We start from the raw sequence: 20,019 nt of genomic DNA on the forward strand, positions 1-20,019 counted from the left end.
AGGGGAGCCCAAGCCCAACTCTTGCACCAGGGCCCATGAGCCTTTAGCTTCGCCCCTGATTTTCACTATGGGAATTAAAGGGGTTGTCCAGGTTCAGAGCTGAACCTGGACATCCCTCCATTTTCACCCCGGCAGCCCCCCTGACATGAGCATCGGAGCAGTTCATGCTCCGATGCTCTCCTTTGCCCTGCGCTAAATTGCACAGGGCAAAGGCATTTTTCTGAGTTCTGGTGACGTACCAGGGCTCTCTATGGGGCTGACAGGAAGCCCGGTGACGTCACCGGCACTGATGGGCGGGATTTGGCTCTGCCCTAGCCAGTAAAACGGCTAGGGCAGAGCTAAAGCCCGCCCCTCAGAGCCGGTGACGCCACCGAACACACCGCTGGGCGGAAGTTACCGCCCGGCAGTGTGTTATTGAAAACACAAGAGCCTGTGCCCTGCGCGATCTAGCGCAGGGCACGGGAGCGCATCGGAGCATGAGCTGCTCCGATGCTAGGCTCAGGGGGGCTGCCGGGGTGAAAATAAGGGTATGTCCGGGTTCAGCTCTGAGCCCGGACAACCCCTTTAAGTAAATCAGTCATATCCAGGTGGGGGTAGATCAATGTAACCATTGGGTTTCCAAAATATTCAATACAAATATTGTTAAAAAAGGTATGATAGATATGTGACTGCTACATTATTATAGAAGTGGTATATGTATGATAGATATGTGACTGCTACATTATTATAGAAGTGCTGTATGTATGATAGATATGTGACTGCTACATTATTATAGAAGTGCTGTATGTATGATAGATATGTAACTGCTTCATTATTATAGAAGTGGTGTATGTATGATAGATATGTGACTGCTACATTATTATAGAAGTGGTGTATGTATGATAGATATGTGGCTGCTACATTATTATAGAAGTGGTGGTATATGTATGATAGATCTGTGACTGCTACATTATTATAGAAGTGGTGTATGTATGATAGATATGTGAATGCTACATTATTATAGAAGTGGTGTATGTATGATAGATATGTTGATGCTACATTATTTTAGAAGTGCTGTATGTATGATAGATCTGTGACTGCTACATCATTATAATAGAAATCCTGTGGTATGTATGATAGATATGTGACTTCTACATTATTATAGAAGTGCTGTATGTATGATAGATATGTGACTGCTACATTATTATAGAAGTAGTAGTATATGTGTGATAGATATGTTGTTGTGTACTGGTTGCTAGGTTGTAATGTTACCAGTATGTCATAGGAAATGAGAACTACCGTAGTTTATGGTTGACCTTAGTACTTTATCCTTGATAAATTTTCATTGAAGTCTGTCAGTGCAGACTATGAACCCTGCATTTTATTATTATAAGTATGGTTATGGCGGCAATTCCGTTTTGAGGTCCGCAAAGCGCTGATCCTCAAAATACGGATGCAATCAGTGTGCATCCCGCACTTTTCACAGCCCCATGAGATAGGCGCTTGCACTTTGAGAGTGATAACATTAAAGAGACATTTTGAATTATTAGCTAGTGTAGCGATAAAGGAGGTGAAATCGGCTTTTTCTGGCAATGTGGAGGGCAGATTTTCTTCACAGGCGTACCCCTAGAGCCTCACTGAAGGAAATGAGCCTGAAGTGTGTGCCAAGGTTTCTGCTGCCTGTGTTCAAAGGTTCGGAGTGTAGGCTGCTGTTTGATAATGGATCTGTCGTAGTTGTCATGGCTCATTGAAGGACACATGTCATGACACATAGTGTCGATTGCGAATATTTTAATCACGAATTGGTTATCGCGAATATCGGTACTTCGAGAATTCGCGAAGATGTAGAATATAGCGCTATGTATTCGTAATCGCGAATATTCTAGATTTTTTTTTTCATCAGTAACCTCCCTTCTTGCTTGTGGGCCAATGAGAAGGCTTCAATGTCTTTGTCTGAGCTTAGCAACATCCCTAGCAACCAATAGGAAAGTTGCCTACCCCTTACTATATAAGAACCTCCTCAGCAGCCATTTCTGCAGTTTTTTTTGCCGTTCTGAGAGAAAGAGCAGTGTCATTGCTGTGCTCTGTGCTTTCATCTGGATCATATTCCTTATCCAATTAGGGAACTTTCACACTAGCGGCAGGACGGATCCAACAGGCTGTTCACCCTGTCGGATCCATCCTGCCGCTATTTCGCCGTGCCGCCGGACCGCCGCTCCATCCCCATTGACTATAATGGGGACGGGGGCAGAGCTCCGGTGCAGCCAGCAGTGCACGGCAAAAGGCCGCCGGACTAAAAGTACTGCATGTCCGACTTTTTTGTCCCGCGGCCTCTCGCCGTGCACTGCCGTGCTGCGCCGGAGCTCTGCCCCCATTATAGTCAATGGGGACGGAGCTGCGGCACGGCGAAATAGCGGCAGGACGGATCCGACAGGGTGAACAGCCTGTCGGATCCGTCCTGCCACTAGTGTGAAAGTAGCCTTACATTAGATAGTTAGTTATCTCATATATATAATACAGATAGTGGGAGACAGTCAGTGTAGGTTAGATAGTGATATAGTGTAGCTGATAGGTTCCAGTGCAGGGTGTTAGGTAGTGTGATAGGAATTACTGTTTCTCTGCTGTCCATACATACATGCTACAGACATAGTGCTGTGATGTCACAACAATACTTAGTGCACCAATCAGTAATATCTACTCAGACCGGATAAAATGTGAAGTTGCATGAATTGCGCAATAAATATGTGCATTATTAGTGCCGATTTGCGCAATTGCAAAAATAATGACTGGAGATCACAAATTCTCGAATTCACAAATTTATTGCGAATATTATGCGAAAACGAATATTGCCTATGCCGCTCATCAATAATGACACAAACATTTTTGGCCTGATATTGATGGACTAACCTAAAAGTGTAATGTCATTCTTTTTTTTTTTTTTTTGGGAATGTGTAGGGGCAGTGATACTGACCATTTTTGCCAAATTTTGTGCCTTGGCAATGTTCCCTAACTGTGGAGACAGACTCCACACTGACTGCTGCTGCCCTCACTGCCTCTCTCCACTGCCTTATAGCGTTGGTAAGGAACAAAATGGGACACTTTCTAATTGAAATGTACGATTTCAGTAATTAACATGTAACACAAAAGTGGTCAGTATCATTGCCCCTGGACATTACAAGAAAAAAAAAGAATGACAGTTACACTTAAAGATAGACAACCAATCAATAAGTCCTTGAAAACCCCTTATCTACTCCTATACATGTGGGGGGCCTCTTAAAGGGGGTGTCCAGTTTCAAGAGGAGAGATCGACCTGTAAAAGAATAGATACCTGACTGATCCTGCTCCTCTGCTCTGTTCTCCCAGAAGGTCGCTGTCTTCATGGCTGCAGCAAAGATGTTACATCACAACATGTGACCACTACAGCCCAATCACTGGCCTCAGCTCTGCTTCTAGCAAACTCTACAGTGTCCACCCGGTGTGATCCTGCCTTTATGGCATGTTTAGTTGGAGGATTTCTCCAACAAAAAAATTTACTACATAATCTACAGGCAGACTTTTGTATTTCTACCGCAGACTTGCAGTTTTACATGCCACAGATCTGTACACAGATTTAGTCCAGTTCACTGGGGTAACCCACATGGCCCCCGAACATAGTTTTGTGTGTAGAATCGGTAGTCAGAATTAACATATCAAATTTTTTCCCACAAGCTTATGACTTACCCTGCCCATTTTCCACTGAAATTGATGGGTTGCGGTTTGCACCAAATTCAAGCAAAAACGAACCCTGTGACTGTGCCCTTAAATTGATGTTTTTTGTGTCACTTGTGAAGTCCTCTTGCAGGAAGCATGCATCTATCTGTAAGATCCCTCAACATGATACTGTGGGGTTCAGCTGTATCTGTGTCCTGAGGAGTCGCCAGGTGACCTTGGGCACACGTTGCATGGTTTTAATGTTTCCACTTGTTGTGACTATGCAAATAAGATCTAAAAGATAAACAGCTGACTATAAAGTGTCTGCATATTTCTACTTCCTGTCTAGGCTCTTTAACGTCCTCTTTTTGTTTGGACAGCAGTTTTACTTGACTTGTTCAGTCAGACCATTCACTGTGGCCAGAGAGGGAAAAGGGGTGACTGACTGCATTAGCATATCACACATTACTAGTATATAGTTACATGGTTAATGTAATGTTTTAAAAAAAGACCTAAGTCCATCAATTTCAACCAAGGGATGGGTGGGGATGTAAATTTAAAAAAAGCAGAGCAAGACCCAGATTTCCACACATTTTCATAATCATTAATGTTATTTATTTTTAGGAAATCATCTAAACCCTTTTTAAAACTGTCCACTGTTCCGGCTGTGACCACGTCCTGAGGAAGTCTATTCCACAGATCCACAGTTCCTACAATAAACAAGCTTCTGGAGACTGAACTCTTTCTTCTCCAGTCGGAGGCAGTGCCCCCTTGTCTTTTGAGGGCATTTTACATGGAACAGTTTTTCACAGTATTTTTTGTATGGCCCATTTATATATTTGTATAGGTTAATCATGTTCCCCCTTAGACACCTCTTCTAAATGTAATTCTTTTAATCGTTACCTCATAACTAAGACCCTCCATGCCCCTTATCAGTTTAGTTGCTCTCCTCTGTACTTTTTCCATTTCCAAAGCATCCTTTGTATGGACTGGTGCCCAGAACTGAACTGCATATGCCAGATGAGGCCGCACCAATGCTTTGTAAAGTGGTAATATTACATCCCTGTCCCGCGAGTCCATGCCTCGTTTAATATATGACAATATCCTGCTAGACTTAGAAGCAGCTGATTGACATTACATTGTGTTATTTCATTAGGATACAGCCACACAGCGATTTTGGCTGCAAAATGTGTTGCGCGCCCGTGTCACTCTCAGGTATCGCAATGTAGCGGGGCTGCCATAGTAATGAATGGGGTCACAGCACAACTTGTTTTCTGCAACCGCAACAAGAGAATCACAAAAAATCCAATAGCAAACATGCCAGACGCACTGCGTCCACATTTATTCTTATGGGTGCCCTGCTACACTGTAATACTTGGGTGTGACACGTGGTGACCAAAATCACAGTGTAGAAGTACCGTTATCAGTGCAGTGCTCCCTCATACCGACATCCCATTTCTACACCAACTATTGTGAGGATTACCTTGCAGATAATATCTTCCCCTGACAGCATCAGTAAACTGACAATGGTTTACATATCTACGTAGGAGGACTTACCAATGTGTGCTGACTGCTACAGAAGGACAATATTCGGCAGTTCATTTTCAAGTGCATAGTACTGGCAAAATTAGAAAGAAAAAAGCTAAATATTTTTAAAAAAAATTGTTTTCTATGAATATGGAGTTAAAAAATAGAATGGAAATGTTCTAAATTGCCACTATGGTTTAATTATAGCTTGTGCAAGGAATGCCCTGTCTACTGATCCTACACTTCTATGTCGTTGCTGGTAGTTCTGTCCTGCATTGTCTTTAGTCTATGTAAAGGGCCAACAATTGAACAGATCATCGCTAACCAACGTTACTAGTAGCGCTGGTTATCGATAATCTGGCGGTGTAAAAGCACCGCCTATTAGCCGATGAACAGGGAAAATGTTCGTTCATCGGGTAATTGTATCTTTTGTGCAGCACAAAAGATCATCGTTTCCTAGTGGCAGATCGTGCTGTATAAACAACAAGACAGTATAAGGCCTCATGCACACAAAAAAACGGTTTCCGTTGTTCCGTGATCCATGTCCGTTTTTTCTTCCGTGGGTCTTCCTTGATTTTTGGAGGATCCACGGACATGAAAAATGAAAAAAAATCTAAGTCAAGTTTGCCTTTGAAATGATAGGAAAAAACAGACATGGATCACGGACGTGGATGACGATCTTGTGTGCAGCCGTAATTTTTCACGGACCCATTGACTTGAATGGGTCCGTGAACCGTTGTCCGTGAAAAAAATAGGACAGGTCATATTTTTATCACGGACTGGAAACACGGATCACGGACGCAGATGCCAAACGGAGCATTTTCCGATTTTTCCACGGACCCATTGAAAGTCAATGGGTTTGTGGAAAAAAACGGAACGGCCGCGGATGCACACAACGGTCGTGTGCATGAGGCCTAAGGAATAGAGATGGCATTAGCGATCACTCCTGCCCATACTCTAGAGGAGATTTGTGCATATAAATGCATCCGTCTCCTCCGCTAGCGATCAGTAGATTGCCGTGAAGGAACACTTCCTTCCCAATAATCTACTAGATCGTCGTCCCTGTAAAGGGACCTTAAGATCCAGTAACTCCAGGCACAAGCTGTAGAAGATTTGTGCTGTATAAGGCCTCTTTCACACTACAGTTTTTTGCTTTCCGTATACGGTCCGTTTTTTGCGTTCCGTATACGGTCCGTATACGGAACCATTCATTTCAATGGTTCCGCAAAAAAACGGAATGTGTTCCGTATGCATTCCGTTTCCGTATTTCCGTTTTTCCGTTCCGTTGAAAAGATAGAACATGTCCTATATTTGGCTGAGAATCACAGTCCGTGGCTCCATTCAAGTCAATGGGGCCGCAAAAAAAACGGAACACATACGGAAATGCATCCGTATGTCTTCCGTATCCGTTCCGTTTTTTGCGGAACCATCAATTGAAAATGTTATGCCCAGCCCAATTTTTAATATGAAATTACTGTATACTGTATTTGCCATACGGAAAAACGGAACGGAACAACGGAACGGAAACGGAACCACAACGGAAGCAAAAAACGGAACAACGGATCCGTGAAAAACGGAACGCAAAACACTGAATGCAACATACTGTAGTGTGAAAGAGGCCTAATCCTGAGCTGCATGGTTTCTTGTACACAGATTTCTTTCTCGTTTTAAAGAATCCCCCCTCTTTGTGTCAGCCTCTCTAAGGCCTTGGCTGGAATTGCTCTCTAGTTTAAAATCTCACATTGTTGTTGTAAAATATAAAAAAATGAAATATTTCCCTAATGAGTTCACAATGTTATACATGCCAGGGACAGTAGTAAATTCTCAACCCTTGTGAATGGTTTATGATGTGGCAGGAGGAGCTGGCGAGAAGTTCAGAAGCAGTGTGAATGTAGTATGCCCACGGTTACGGCTACTTTCACACTCGCATTTTGGCTTTCCTTTTGTGAGATGCTTTCAGGGCTCTCACAAGCGGTCCAAAACGGATCAATTTTGCCCTAATGCACTCTAAATGGAAAAGGATCCGCTCAGAATGCATCAGTTTGCCTCCGTTCCGTCTCCATTCCACTTTGGAGGCGGACACCAAAACACTGCCTGCAGTGTATTGCTATCCGCCTGACGAAACTGAGCCAAACTGATCCATCCTGGCACACAAAGTAAGTCAATGGGGACTGATCCGTTTTCTATGACACAATCTGGCACAATAGAAAACGTCTTGGCTATGTTAAAGATAATACAAACGGATCTGTTCTGAACGGATGCAGAATGTTGTATTGTCAGAATGGATCCGCACCAAACGCGAGTGTGAAAGTAGCCTAAGGCCTCTTTCACACGAGCGTGTCCGGATAAGGTCCAGATGCGTTGCGGCAAACCCACGCGAGTAGGTACGTAATTGTGTTCCGTTGTTCAGTTTTTATTGCGTGGGTGCAATGCGTTTTGCACGCGCGTGATAAAAAACTGAATGTGGTACCCAGACCTGAACTTCTTCACAGAAGTTCAGGTTTGGGTTAAAGGTTGTGTAGATTTTATTATTTCCCCTTATAACATGGTTATAAGGGAAAATAATAGCATTCTGAATACAGAATGCATAGAACAATAGGGCTGGAGGGGTTAAAAAAAATATATAAAAATTGTATTCACCTTAATCCACTTGTTTGCGCAGCCGGCATCTCTTCTGTCTTGTTCTGTTAGGAATAGGACCTTTGATGACGTCACTATGCTAGTCACATGGTCCGTCACATGATCTTTTACCATGGTGATGGACCATGTGACGGAACATGTGATGAACGTAGTGACGTCATCAAAGGTCATATTCCTCACAGAACAAGACAGAAGAGATGCCGGCTGCGCGAACAAGTGGATTAAGGTGAGTTAAATTATTTTGTATATTTTTTTTTCCCCCTCCAGCCCTATTGTATTATGCATTCTGTATTCAGAATGCTATTATTTTCCCTTATAACCATGTTATAAGGGGAAATAATAAAGATCGGGTCCCCATCCCGATCGTCTCCTAGCAACCGTGAGTTAAAATCGCACCGCATCCGCACTTGCTTAAGGATGCTTACGATTTTCACGCAGCCCCATTCACTTCTATGGGGCCTGCGTTGCGTGAAAAACGCACAAAATAGAGCATGCTGCGATTTTCACGCAATGCACAAGTGATGTGTGAAAATCACTGCTCATGTGCACAGCCCCATAGAAATGAATGGGTCCGGATTCAGTGCGGGTGCAATGCGTTCAACTCATGCATTGCATCCGCGCGGAAAACTCGCCCGTGTGAAAGGGGCCTAACACTGAACTGAAATAAGAACATGATTTGTTACAGGTCTATTATCAGTTTATCCCAAATCCATCCTGGCTGTTTGTAGCAGCAGTACAGGGAGTGCAGAATTATTAGGCAAGTTGTATTTTTGAGGATTAATTTTATTATTGAACAACAACCATGTTCTCAATGAACCCAAAAAACTAATTAATATCAAAGCTGAATATTTTTGGAAGTAGTTTTTAGTTTGTTTTTAGTTTTAGCTATTTTAGAGGGATATCTGTGTGTGCAGGTGACTATTACTGTGCATAATTATTAGGCAACTTAACAAAAAACTAATATATACCCATTTCAATTATTTATTTTTACCAGTGAAACCAATATAACATCTCAACATTCACAAATATACATTTCTGACATTCAAAAACAAAACAAATCAGTGACCAATATAGCCACCTTTCTTTGCAAGGACACTCAAAAGCCTGCCATCCATGGATTCTGTCAGTGTTTTGATCTGCTCACCATCAACATTGCGTGCAGCAGCAACCACGGCCTCCCAGACACTGTTCAGAGAGGTGTACTGTTTTCCCTCCTTGTAAATCTCACATTTGATGATGGACCACAGCTTCTCAATGGGGTTCAGATCAGGTGAACAAGGAGGCCATGTCATTAGATTTTCTTCTTTTATACCCTTTCTTGCCAGCCACGCTGTGGAGTACTTGGACGCGTGTGATGGAGCATTGTCCTGCATGAAAATCATGTTTTTCTTGAAGGATGCAGACTTCTTCCTGTACCACTGCTTGAAGAAGGTGTCTTCCAGAAACTGGCAGTAGGACTGGGAGTTGAGCTTGACTCCATCCTCAACCCGAAAAGGCCCCAAAAGCTCATCTTTGATGATACCAGCCCAAACCAGTACTCCACCTCCACCTTGCTGGCGTCTGAGTTGGACTCGAGCTCTCTGCCCTTTACCAATCCAGCCACGGGCCCATCCATCTGGCCCATCAAGACTCACTCTCATTTCATCAGTCCATAAAACCTTAGAAAAATCAGTCTTGAGATATTTCTTGGCCCAGTCTTGACGTTTCAGCTTATGTGTCTTGTTCAGTGGTGGTCGTCTTTCAGCCTTTCTTACCTTGGCCATGTCTCTGAGTATTGCACACCTTGTGCTTTTGGGCACTCCAGTGATGTTGCAGCTCTGAAATATGGCCAAACTGGTGGCAAGTGGCATCTTGGCAGCTGCACGCTTGACTTTTCTCAGTTCATGGGCAGTTATTTTGCGCCTTGGTTTTTCCACACGCTTCTTGCGACCCTGTTGACTATTTTGAATGAAACGCTTGATTGTTCGATGATCACGCTTCAGAAGCTTTGCAATTTTAAGAGTGCTGCATCCCTCTGCAAGATATCTCACTATTTTTGACTTTTCTGAGCCTGTCAAGTCCTTCTTTTGACCCATTTTGCCAAAGGAAAGGAAGTTGCCTAATAATTATGCACACCTGATATAGGGTGTTGATGTCATTAGACAACACCCCTTCTCATTACAGAGATGCACATCACCTAATATGCTTAATTGGTAGTAGGCTTTCGAGCCTATACAGCTTGGAGTAAGACAACATGCATAAAGAGGATGATGTGGTCAAAATACTCATTTGCCTAATAATTCTGCACTCCCTGTATATAGGAGCCACGAAGTCATCTTTTTTCTGCCCTCCGAAAACCATAGCTTTCTCATTTTTCCTTTGATGTACAGCAAGAAGCCGTTCTGTGTTTGTAGTTTTACCATTTGCCATTTTAATATAATATACTGTATATTAGCTTTTAATTTATATTATGGTGGAATGCATAAAATAATTGCAATTTTTTTTTTATTGCAGTACTTTTTTATTATCTTCCCAATTAAAGTGGTTGTCTCACATATAAATTAAATTTCTTTGTTAGATCATGCAAAACATTAAAATTTTCCAATTGCAGTGATTTAAAAAGTTTCCTGTGTCCAGATATTGCTTTTACATATTTGTTATGGTGTCCCCGATAGTTTTTCTGCTCCATCTTAGAGAGTCCTTGTGATATATCCAGTGCTGATGGTCACACATGCGTAGTAGCTCGGTCTCACTGTCTGGATCCACTTAAACATGGGGCAACCCAATAAGAAGCAAACACCAGAAGCAACTTTTTCTCACCAGCATTGAACACATTAGGTAGACATTCTGAGAAGGAATCAAAAGTTAGTTGGTGCCATGACAGCAGCAATGTGCAGACACAGGGGCATTTTTTTATTTTTATGTTTCCAATTGTTCTTTTATGTATGATCTAAATTAAATTAATATTTTTTTAACAACTCCTTATGATAGTGTACCACCACTGCCTGCATGGTTTGATATACTGTATTGTCTACTATACAATATACTGGCTATTACCTTTTCTTATTTTTATCTTTATGGTTGTGTCACTAGGTTTTCCATGTTGCATATGTCCTCATCAAATTTGCAAACTCTCCACGGCCTGATCTTTGGGTCCTTGAACGATCAGTTGACTTTGGAAGCACTTACATGCCTTGGCAATATTTTGCTAGTAAGTATTTTCTCCTATGTAGCTTCATGATATATATGTCTGGAATAAATATGTCAGCATATGCCCATAGAATGTGATAGGATTTTTCCTTACAAATTTGTGTGAGGTGTAATATTTTATTCATATACAGTGGTCCCTCAAGTTACAATATCAATTGGTTCCAGGAAGACCATTGTATGTTGAAATTATTGTAAGTTGAGTAATTGGTTCCAAAGCCCCAAAATGTCATCCAAGATAAGAGAACATTAAGATTTAAGAAACATAACCTGGTCCACCAGCAGATGGCGGCAACAACATTGGCAGTATTAGCTTCCCTGGAGAGGAACCTTCTGGCTTCCTTCCAACCCTCTGTAGCTAGAGGGAGGAGTTTAGTTAGTTGGTGAGTAAGTGAGTAGTCTAGCTTAGCCCCTGTAAGGGAAGCAGCAGGCTCTCGTCCCTCTTGGACGAGCCTGCAGAAGTTCTAGTCCACCCTCCTTAGGGAGAGGTTGTGTGCTGGCTAGCAGAGAACTGCCTGCTCTGCTAGGCCCAGAGGCCCTGCCTTAGAAGTCTACATGGTTGCTTATTCCCTCCTGGGCTTGCACTGCCTCCTTCCAAGCTGAGCCAAAGCTTGAGGTACTCTAAAGCCAGGACAAGAAGTTCCTAGGACTATAAGTGAGAGACGAACTACAGCTAACTTAAGTTCCAGCAGAAGAGGAACAGTTTCCTAATTATCCAGCCAAGCATAGCAGTGTTGAGAGAGCTACCGCATAGCAGGCTGAGATTGTTGCAGAGAAGTATTCTCCTGCCAAAGTTAAGCCAATACCTGCTGATGACCAATATATTGTTTGGAAGCTGTTTGAATTAGCCATTTATGCCAAGTAAAAGCAACTGTTCAACGTTACTACAAAGTCTGGATTCCATTCATTCTACTCTTCCACCATCCAAGTTCACCTACCCCTTTTGCACTGCTTTGAACCACATCACGTCTGGGATTCACAGATATCCAGGTAGGAACACCGTGACATGTGTACATAACATCTACAGAGACTGTAGGCCACCCTGCATTACTTTGGCAATCCTACCTCTGGGTACCAACATTAACATCTACAAAGGGAGCCTTGTGCTTCCGCTGCTTAACCACAGCTGGCATCACATTTATTTGCTCTGTAAGAGGGACATATTTCGTAGAAACCTCCTAAGGGGTGAGTAATACCCCAGACGCTGAACCCGTGATCCCGTTGCACATTGTATCTTGAAGGATCACTGTATAGATGTAGATACCACAGCAGAATCCAACTCCAATTGGTTTGAGAATCTACTTTGGCCTTCATAGGGATGGGGAATTTTCAGCTTCTAATGTGAAATCCACTTTGTGGAAAAATGTCCCATCAGTGATGGAAACCATAGTGATCAGCCACACACGAGATAGCCAGACTGATTGGGGCTAATCCAGGTGTGGTTGCGTGACATGAAAACTGCATATTCTGCCAGTGTGAGTTTTGGATTTCTGACACAAATTCTCCTGCAAATCTGCATTCGGTGGTTCAGCTTGTGCACTAAAAACATGGTTTAAGCTCTCTTATAGTACAGAGCAGTACAATGTACTAAAACCAGAATCTCAACTTTAGAATACACTGATGTGAGGTGCAGGTGTTGAACCTTTTAGTTCAGTAATCCAGGAGGAATTTCTTGGCATGTTGCCTTTATAGGGCTCGGTGCTCTCATACACTTTGTTAATTGCTGTCCCTTGTATATGTGGAATGCAGGTAAAATCTTCATCTATTCAATACTCTATTGCCAACATTTTTTCTTCTATTCATTATTCACATAGAGACAGGTATAATGTTTTACTCATGATGGAAGAATCCATATAATGGTATATGATCAAAGAGACGAGAGGGCTAAATGTGTGAAAGGCTTGTTAAAGGGGTTTTCCGGGAATTAGAAAATGAAAATACTTAAATATTACTTCATTATAAATATATTACTAAATACCTTTCATTAGTTATAATGGCTCGTTTTGTCTGGGGAGCAATCATTAGGAAAGATAATATGTCCGCCAACCTACTAGTCCACACAAAACCTGTCTAAATTACACAGGAGGACAAGTTAAAGAGTTAAGCCATCTTCCTCACTTACTTGTTAGGGATAATGTGTCACGTTCGGGTGTGGGAGGGAAACACCACACCGAACATAGGACGGAAAGGGGTGAGGGAATAAGGCCTGGAAACTAGGGAAAGGAGATTGACACCTCCTAGTAAAACCCTAATTAAAGTCCTGACTAACTACCAGTATGAACAGACCCCGGAGGTAGGTGAGTTCATACACAGGAATACCTAATGTCCTAACTCACCCTATAGGACCCTGGTACTAATGTCAGGACTGAGACAACCTGTTCCTCCAAAAGGTAGGACGAACAGGAGTCTCCCTCAGGCCTTAATACAAATAACAGGGAAATGCAAAACACAAAATAACCCAAACAAAATACAAAAGGGAAAGAAAACACTTTAGGGTAATTAATAAAATGAAAATACTTAAATATTACTTTATTATAAATATATTCTCAAATACCTTTCATTATTTATGATGGCTCATTTTGTCTGGGGAACAATCATCAGGGGAAACAAAATGGCCTCCCTTCCATTAGTTCACACAAAACCTGTCCTGATCACACATGAGGACAAGTCACTTAACACTGAGGTAAAGAGCAGCCTCCTCCTCCTCTCTACTTGTTAGGTATTATGATTCTGAATACAGATGATAAGAACATCAGCTAAATCTCTGTGGAATTTAGTTTATGAGGAGACATGAAGTAAGAGAGGACGGACAGGACAGACTGTGGTAATGTGGAGCTGTGGTAATGGGGGCTGCATACATGTGCTGCTGCTCATTAGCCCCACCTCACCCTCTTCTCATGTCTCCTCATCATCTCTATTCCCACAGAGATTCACCTGTATTCAGGATCATGATTCCTGACAGGCAGAGCAGAGAGGAGGATAAGGCACCACTATAGCTCATTGTGGTGAAGTAACTTGTCCTGCTGTGTGATTAGGACAGGTTTTGTATGTACTGATAGATCGACGGCCATTTTATTTCTCCTAATGATTGCTTTCTAGACAAAACAAGCCATTCTAAGTAATGAAAGGTATTTGTGAATATATTTATTATAAAATACTATTTAAGTATTTTAAGTTTTTTTTTAATTTCCTGGAGAACCCCTTTAACTTCAAGTGGCTATGGCAGCACCAGGAACTCAGCTGGGATCCACACACCAGCTATCCACAACTCAAACTGAAGCTATAAACCGCGTAGCATAGTGGGAGAAACAACAATAAATAGAGAAGGTAAAAATGACAATAATAGCCACACCTGGGGAAAGAAGGGGTGGCAAGCACCAGAAACAACACAGACGTCATTTTATCCAAACAGAAAAAATGTCAGATCAAGCCACGTGTTGCCAGCCTCACCGATCTCCTGCCACCTGTCGCTGGAACGTCCGTGGCATTATGATCCTGAATACAGTTTAATATGATCTTGAGATGAATCTCTGTAGAAATGGAGTTCATTAGGAGACATGAAGTACAGAGAGGATAGTGGGGATGTAGATAATTAGCAGCAGCACTTGTATGCAGTCTCCATTTCCACAGTCTGTCCTGTCCGTCCTCTCTGTACTTCATGTCTCCTCATGAACTCCATTCCTACAGAGATTCAGCTGAAGATCTTATCTGTATTTAGGATCATAATCCCTGACAAGTAGAGCAGAGAAGAGGATCAGGCAGCTCTTTCCCTCATTGTTGTAAAGTAACATTCCTGCTGTGTGATTAGGACAGGTTTTGTGTGAGCTAATAGGACGGCGGCCATTTCATTTCTCCTAATGATTGCTCCCTAGACAAAATGAACCATTATAGCTAATGAAATGTATTTGAGAATATATTTATACTAAAGTAATATTTAAGTCTTTTCATTTTCTTAATTCCGGGAGAACCCCTTTATCGACAAGACTATTGCAGTTGGTTAAAAAGGATCGACCATTAATCCTATTTGCACTTAGTTCACACCTCTGTTTTAACACCCTATCCCCCCCTCCCCTCGGCCATATACAGTACTTAAGGGTGTATATTTGTGAATATCTCAGCAAATCTGATTTACTGATATTTCCTTGCAATACCTGATTCAGCAGAACTGCACTGGTGTATACATTATAGTAAATCAGATTATTATTTATTAATTTTTATAAAAACACAGAAATATAGTGGCAAATCTGGGGGAGCTGCTCAACCCCTAACACTGTAGCGTGTTTTTCATTGGGGGAGCAGTCCCACCGCATGTGGACCGCAGCAAACGACTATCCCCAGCAAAAAATATTTTGCATACGGTGGAGGATGTCGGCGCGGTCCACATGCACCACAAAGGCATCCTACACAAAACGAAGCATTGTGCGGATGAAAATATAATCATAAATCACAGAAGAAATGCACCAAACGGATATGCCACTGACTATACTGGCTAGTCATAAATGCAGATATTAAAAGCTGAGACTTTTGCCAATATATTCCTGTCAGGAAGATATCGGAGCCCATCATGCACCACGTCACGGTTCTCAGCATGGCAAGGGGTCCTACCACTACGCTACCTATGGTGTGAACAAGGTCTGAAGGTGATGTAATCCAGCTCACAGCCAAGCTTCCACACAACCGCCTAGCAGGACAACTAGTGCAATGTGAACAAAGCCAGACGGTAAGCCGCACCCATATCAGACCATGTGATGGAGGCTACCAGGTGCAAAGGAGAGTGTTTGAATGCCAGGTAAAGGCACATACACTACATATAAAACAAGACAAAAACACAGAAATATAGTGGCAAATCTGGGGGAGCTGCTCAACCCCTAACACTGTAGGGTGTTTTTCATTGGGGGAGCAGTCCCACACCATAGGTAGCGTAGTGGTAGGACCCCTTGCCACGCTGAGAGCCGTGACGTGGTGCATGTGGGCTCCGATATCTTCCTGACAGGAATATATTGGCAAAAGTCTCAGCAAAAGTCTCAGCTTTTAATATCTGCATTTATGACTAGCCAGTATAGTCAGTGGCATATCCGTTTGGTGCATTTCTTCTGTGATTTATTATTAATTTTTATACCATACAAACAGAGAAAGATATAATAAAATAAAATAAAAATACAAATAAGAAAAACAGCACAATAGTGCCAAGGTCAGAAGACTGTTGATGACATGGGAGTCATCAACAGATAAAAGGCCACTGCCTACCACCTAAACCCTCACCTACCACCATGCCGGAGCCCCCAACAACAGGGATAGTCAGTATTCCATCCCAAAGTAGAATACTAGGAGCCAGTGTGTCAAGCCATGGAGCCCGAAGCTTCTCGGTTTTAGTGTAGACTCCCCTTTTTTAAAATATTGTTTTCTTATATATCAATAATGTGTTTGCTTTCCCCACAAACTCTCTTTTGGTTGTGGAAAGGGTTGTATCCAATGCAACACAGTAGTTTGTGAGCCACATATCGAATTTTATACCTGCTGAAATGTGTGGTTGTTAGAACATCTTATCAGATGTAGGGCTATTAGTGTATAGTCTAAACTCAGAGGCTCCTCTTTAGCATGGCCAGAACACTTTCATTGTGGGTGGAGTAAACCTACCAAAAGTTTCCTTTTTAACACTTTTTTGCATTGTAATATTTTGTTTGCCTCCAATGCATAGGGAGAATGTAGGCATTGTATTTCATTTTTTACTATGGGCCCCCTTCTAAATTATGGACACTACTGTGTGATCTAATGCTTAAATGTAAAATGATATGGACTTATATTCCAGATTCTAGACAGGGCTGCTTACTTCATTTTGGAAAGGACCCTAAACAGCCCATTGCAAGAGATGATGATGTCATATGCACGGCAGAGTACTCACGGATCGTTCCACTTGAAAATGGGGAGGTATGTGTATCGTGAAGATGTATCATCATTTTGACATGCCTTATGACACGTGAAAATATTCATTGGCTCAAATATTTAAACAGTTCTGAAGAATTAAGGTTGAATGCACATTTTAAGGATTTGCCACTGAGTACAATAAGAGTATATTAGTGAGGTTGGTGCACACTGTTTGGGGTGGCACACAGCTCAGTAATACAATACTTCTGCTGAACAGACAGCGTTCTGTGCCAGTTGCTAGTGACCGGAAGAGAAAGTTCAGGAGTCATAGAGGGGTTACTCCATTCAGGACCTCCAACTGTTAGCCACAATGGAGAGCTTCTGGAGAGGGTAGGCCTTGTGTGACCATGTTTTCTATATGATCACCCATGTCACCCAAAGTTTACCCAATGATAACTGCTGATCCCAGGGGTGTCAGCAATTAGATCTGATGGGGCATCTTGAGAGGGGGTTATTTTTCACAAAAATCTCTGTAAAATGCATTTCAATAGACCACCCATCTCTAGGCCTCAGAATATGGGTCTGCATTGTGGTGCATGGTGTCCTGTGGCTCTGTACTATGGAAACGTAGGGGCATGATACAAAAACATCCATGTGGCTCCATATGAAATTGGAAGCTGATAAAGGTATGGTACCTGGAAGTTGTACAATGCTGTAATACATCCATGTGCTCGAGGCCTTAGTGTGAACAGGAGTACTGCTATAGATAGCTCTAGTCCCATTGAGCTTCATCATCAATAATATGTTTATGGCATTCAACTTTAGACTTTATCAATAATTTTCATATTCTGCTAATGGGATTACTACAAAGACCACATAAAAATACTAGAAATACTATTTGACCCCACTGAGACCTCCCTTCCTACTTCGGTGTAATACCTGAAAAACGTTAATTGCTCGAGAGCTTTTTCTTCCTTATAATAGGATAAATAATGGGTGCAGAAACAGATAGTGAGCTCAAGATATACCTGGAAAAATAGAACATGTGTTCTGGTCTTTCTTGTTCCAAGTAAAATATGATTTTATGGCACTTTGGAAGACTTGCCAAAACATGGTGAACCACTCCTGTGTGGTAGATAATTATGAAGGAAAATGATTACCTTTCAATTCTTGCTGCTGGTTCAGTAATAAAGTAATTTTTTGTAATGGTATATAATTAGAAAAGCATCACATACAGTGAGATCAACAGCAAGTTCTGACACAGCTGGTTAGGCTGTACTGTGGATAGAGCTTGCTGCATTAGCAGGAATACACGTGACCTTTGGCATTAAATTCGGTGCTTCTGCCAAGTGTAGCACATTTATTCAACAGCCTATATCCCTCACATGTAGCAAGTAGGAGAGATTCAAGAGCTGCTCGTGGGCCAGTGGTTTAAAGCCGTGACCGTGCCAAGAAAAGACCTGTCCCTTCTTGGCACGGTGTGCAGACAGCTGCCCCTGGAGATGCGGCATGTCTCCGCTCGTGGTTTAACTCCATTCTAAGTCATGAGCAGGTCCATGGCACCTAAAGTGAGCAACCGTGGCAGAAACCATGGCGGTGTCAATGGGCCCCAAGGGTCATCCCTTTATCAGAAGCGGTAGGTGTTATAATTTGTAAATAAGGGTACGATCGCATGTTTTTTTTTGCCCACAGATTTTGCATGTTTATCGTGCCTACATCCACAGAAAAAAACTTCTAACATTAACTGCCCATTGATTTCAATTAGAATCCTGGCTGTAGTTCCATGTCATGGATTTGGATCCACAATGTGGAAAATAGCAAATGAGAAGGTTTATTCTTTGGAGTTAAATCAGGAAAATATGGAGGCAGATCCGCATCATGTAAATTGAAAATCTGCAGCAGAATCTCTGGGTCAGCGTCCAATCTCCAATTGCCTCCGTTGTGTTTTTTCCAACATGTTAACATACCCTAAAGTCTCTTTCATCCTAGCAAGTTTTCCGTCCGGGTGCGATGCGTGAAGCAAACGCATAGCATCCGGACTGAAACCTGACTCATTAATTTCAAGTCTGTGCACATGAGAGTTGTTTTCCCAGCATAATTTCTGCATTTAGGAAAAATTTGCGGCATGTTCAAGATTGTGCGTTTTTCACACAGCTATGGCTCCATAGAAGTGAACGGGGCTTCAGTGAAAAACGGATTGCATCTGGATGCAATCTGGATGAAATGCATTTTTCACTGATGGTTGCTAGAAGATGCAGATTGTTTTTCTTCAGTTTTTTTTCACGTATGCGAAAAACACTTCAAAAACTGATTGCACCAATGTGGAAAAAACTGAAACACTGAACGCAATCGCATGAGAGAATCCATATCGCTCGTGTGAAAGAGGCCTAAGAGGTTGATTGTACAATGAGGACCAGGTAGACATGACTACACAACTGACAGTAACAGACAGAAGAGTGCAAGCACTTTGCTATGTTTACTATATAGCAGAGGGGGTCTTCTATATTCAGCTCTCCTTCTACCTCATGGTTTATGGGATCAGTAAAGATCCCCATACACATTATGAGATCATTAGCTGAACCCACCGTATTAACTCAGAATATATTTTTTAAAAATAGGTAATCTAAACCATAGAACCGATTTACTTTAAAACTGATGTTCTTATAAATTTCAGGTGGTGGTGAGGTTGGTAAGCGGACGGCCTGGTGCAAAGCATTTTATGGACTCTCCTATACTAAGAGATTTTACAAAGGCTACAAACATACGACTGCGTTTTCTCAGAACAAACACACTTCTTGGTCATTTAATATCAAAGGCGGAAAAAGATCAAACTGTAACACGGAGGGTAAGTACATATTGAGTTATTTTTATACCTAAGACTCAGTTCCATATACACAGACAAACAGATGACTGATAAAGTTCTAAAAGCGAGGATATACTACTGGTAGTAACTGTACTGGCTGGCTCTGGATAAGGAAAAACACGTCTTTTTGCAGTTACATGTGTGTGATACCTAGGTCTTCTAGAGGGTGATCTTTTTAAACAAGATGGCCGGTATACATAGGATATCATTAATCTGAATATCTGCCAAACAACATTTGTTTTCTCAAAGACGTGGTGTTTTGAAGAGGT

At 42.0% G+C, this 20,019-nt stretch overlaps 1 protein-coding gene across 1 annotated transcript in view; it reads left to right on the plus strand.

The window, feature by feature from the left end:
- The window catches only part of LAMA3 (laminin subunit alpha 3), a 238,456-nt gene that overhangs the window by 15,791 nt on the left and 202,646 nt on the right, over positions 1 to 20,019 (plus strand). Inside the window, 3 exon segments of the mRNA XM_044295643.1 lie at positions 10,909 to 11,026; positions 16,832 to 16,950; positions 19,562 to 19,732. Coding sequence (XP_044151578.1) covers positions 10,909 to 11,026; positions 16,832 to 16,950; positions 19,562 to 19,732 — 408 coding nt within the window.

The sequence above is a fragment of the Bufo gargarizans genome, chromosome 5 (genome assembly GCF_014858855.1).
Source record: "Bufo gargarizans isolate SCDJY-AF-19 chromosome 5, ASM1485885v1, whole genome shotgun sequence".
Taxonomy (NCBI): domain Eukaryota; kingdom Metazoa; phylum Chordata; class Amphibia; order Anura; family Bufonidae; genus Bufo; species Bufo gargarizans.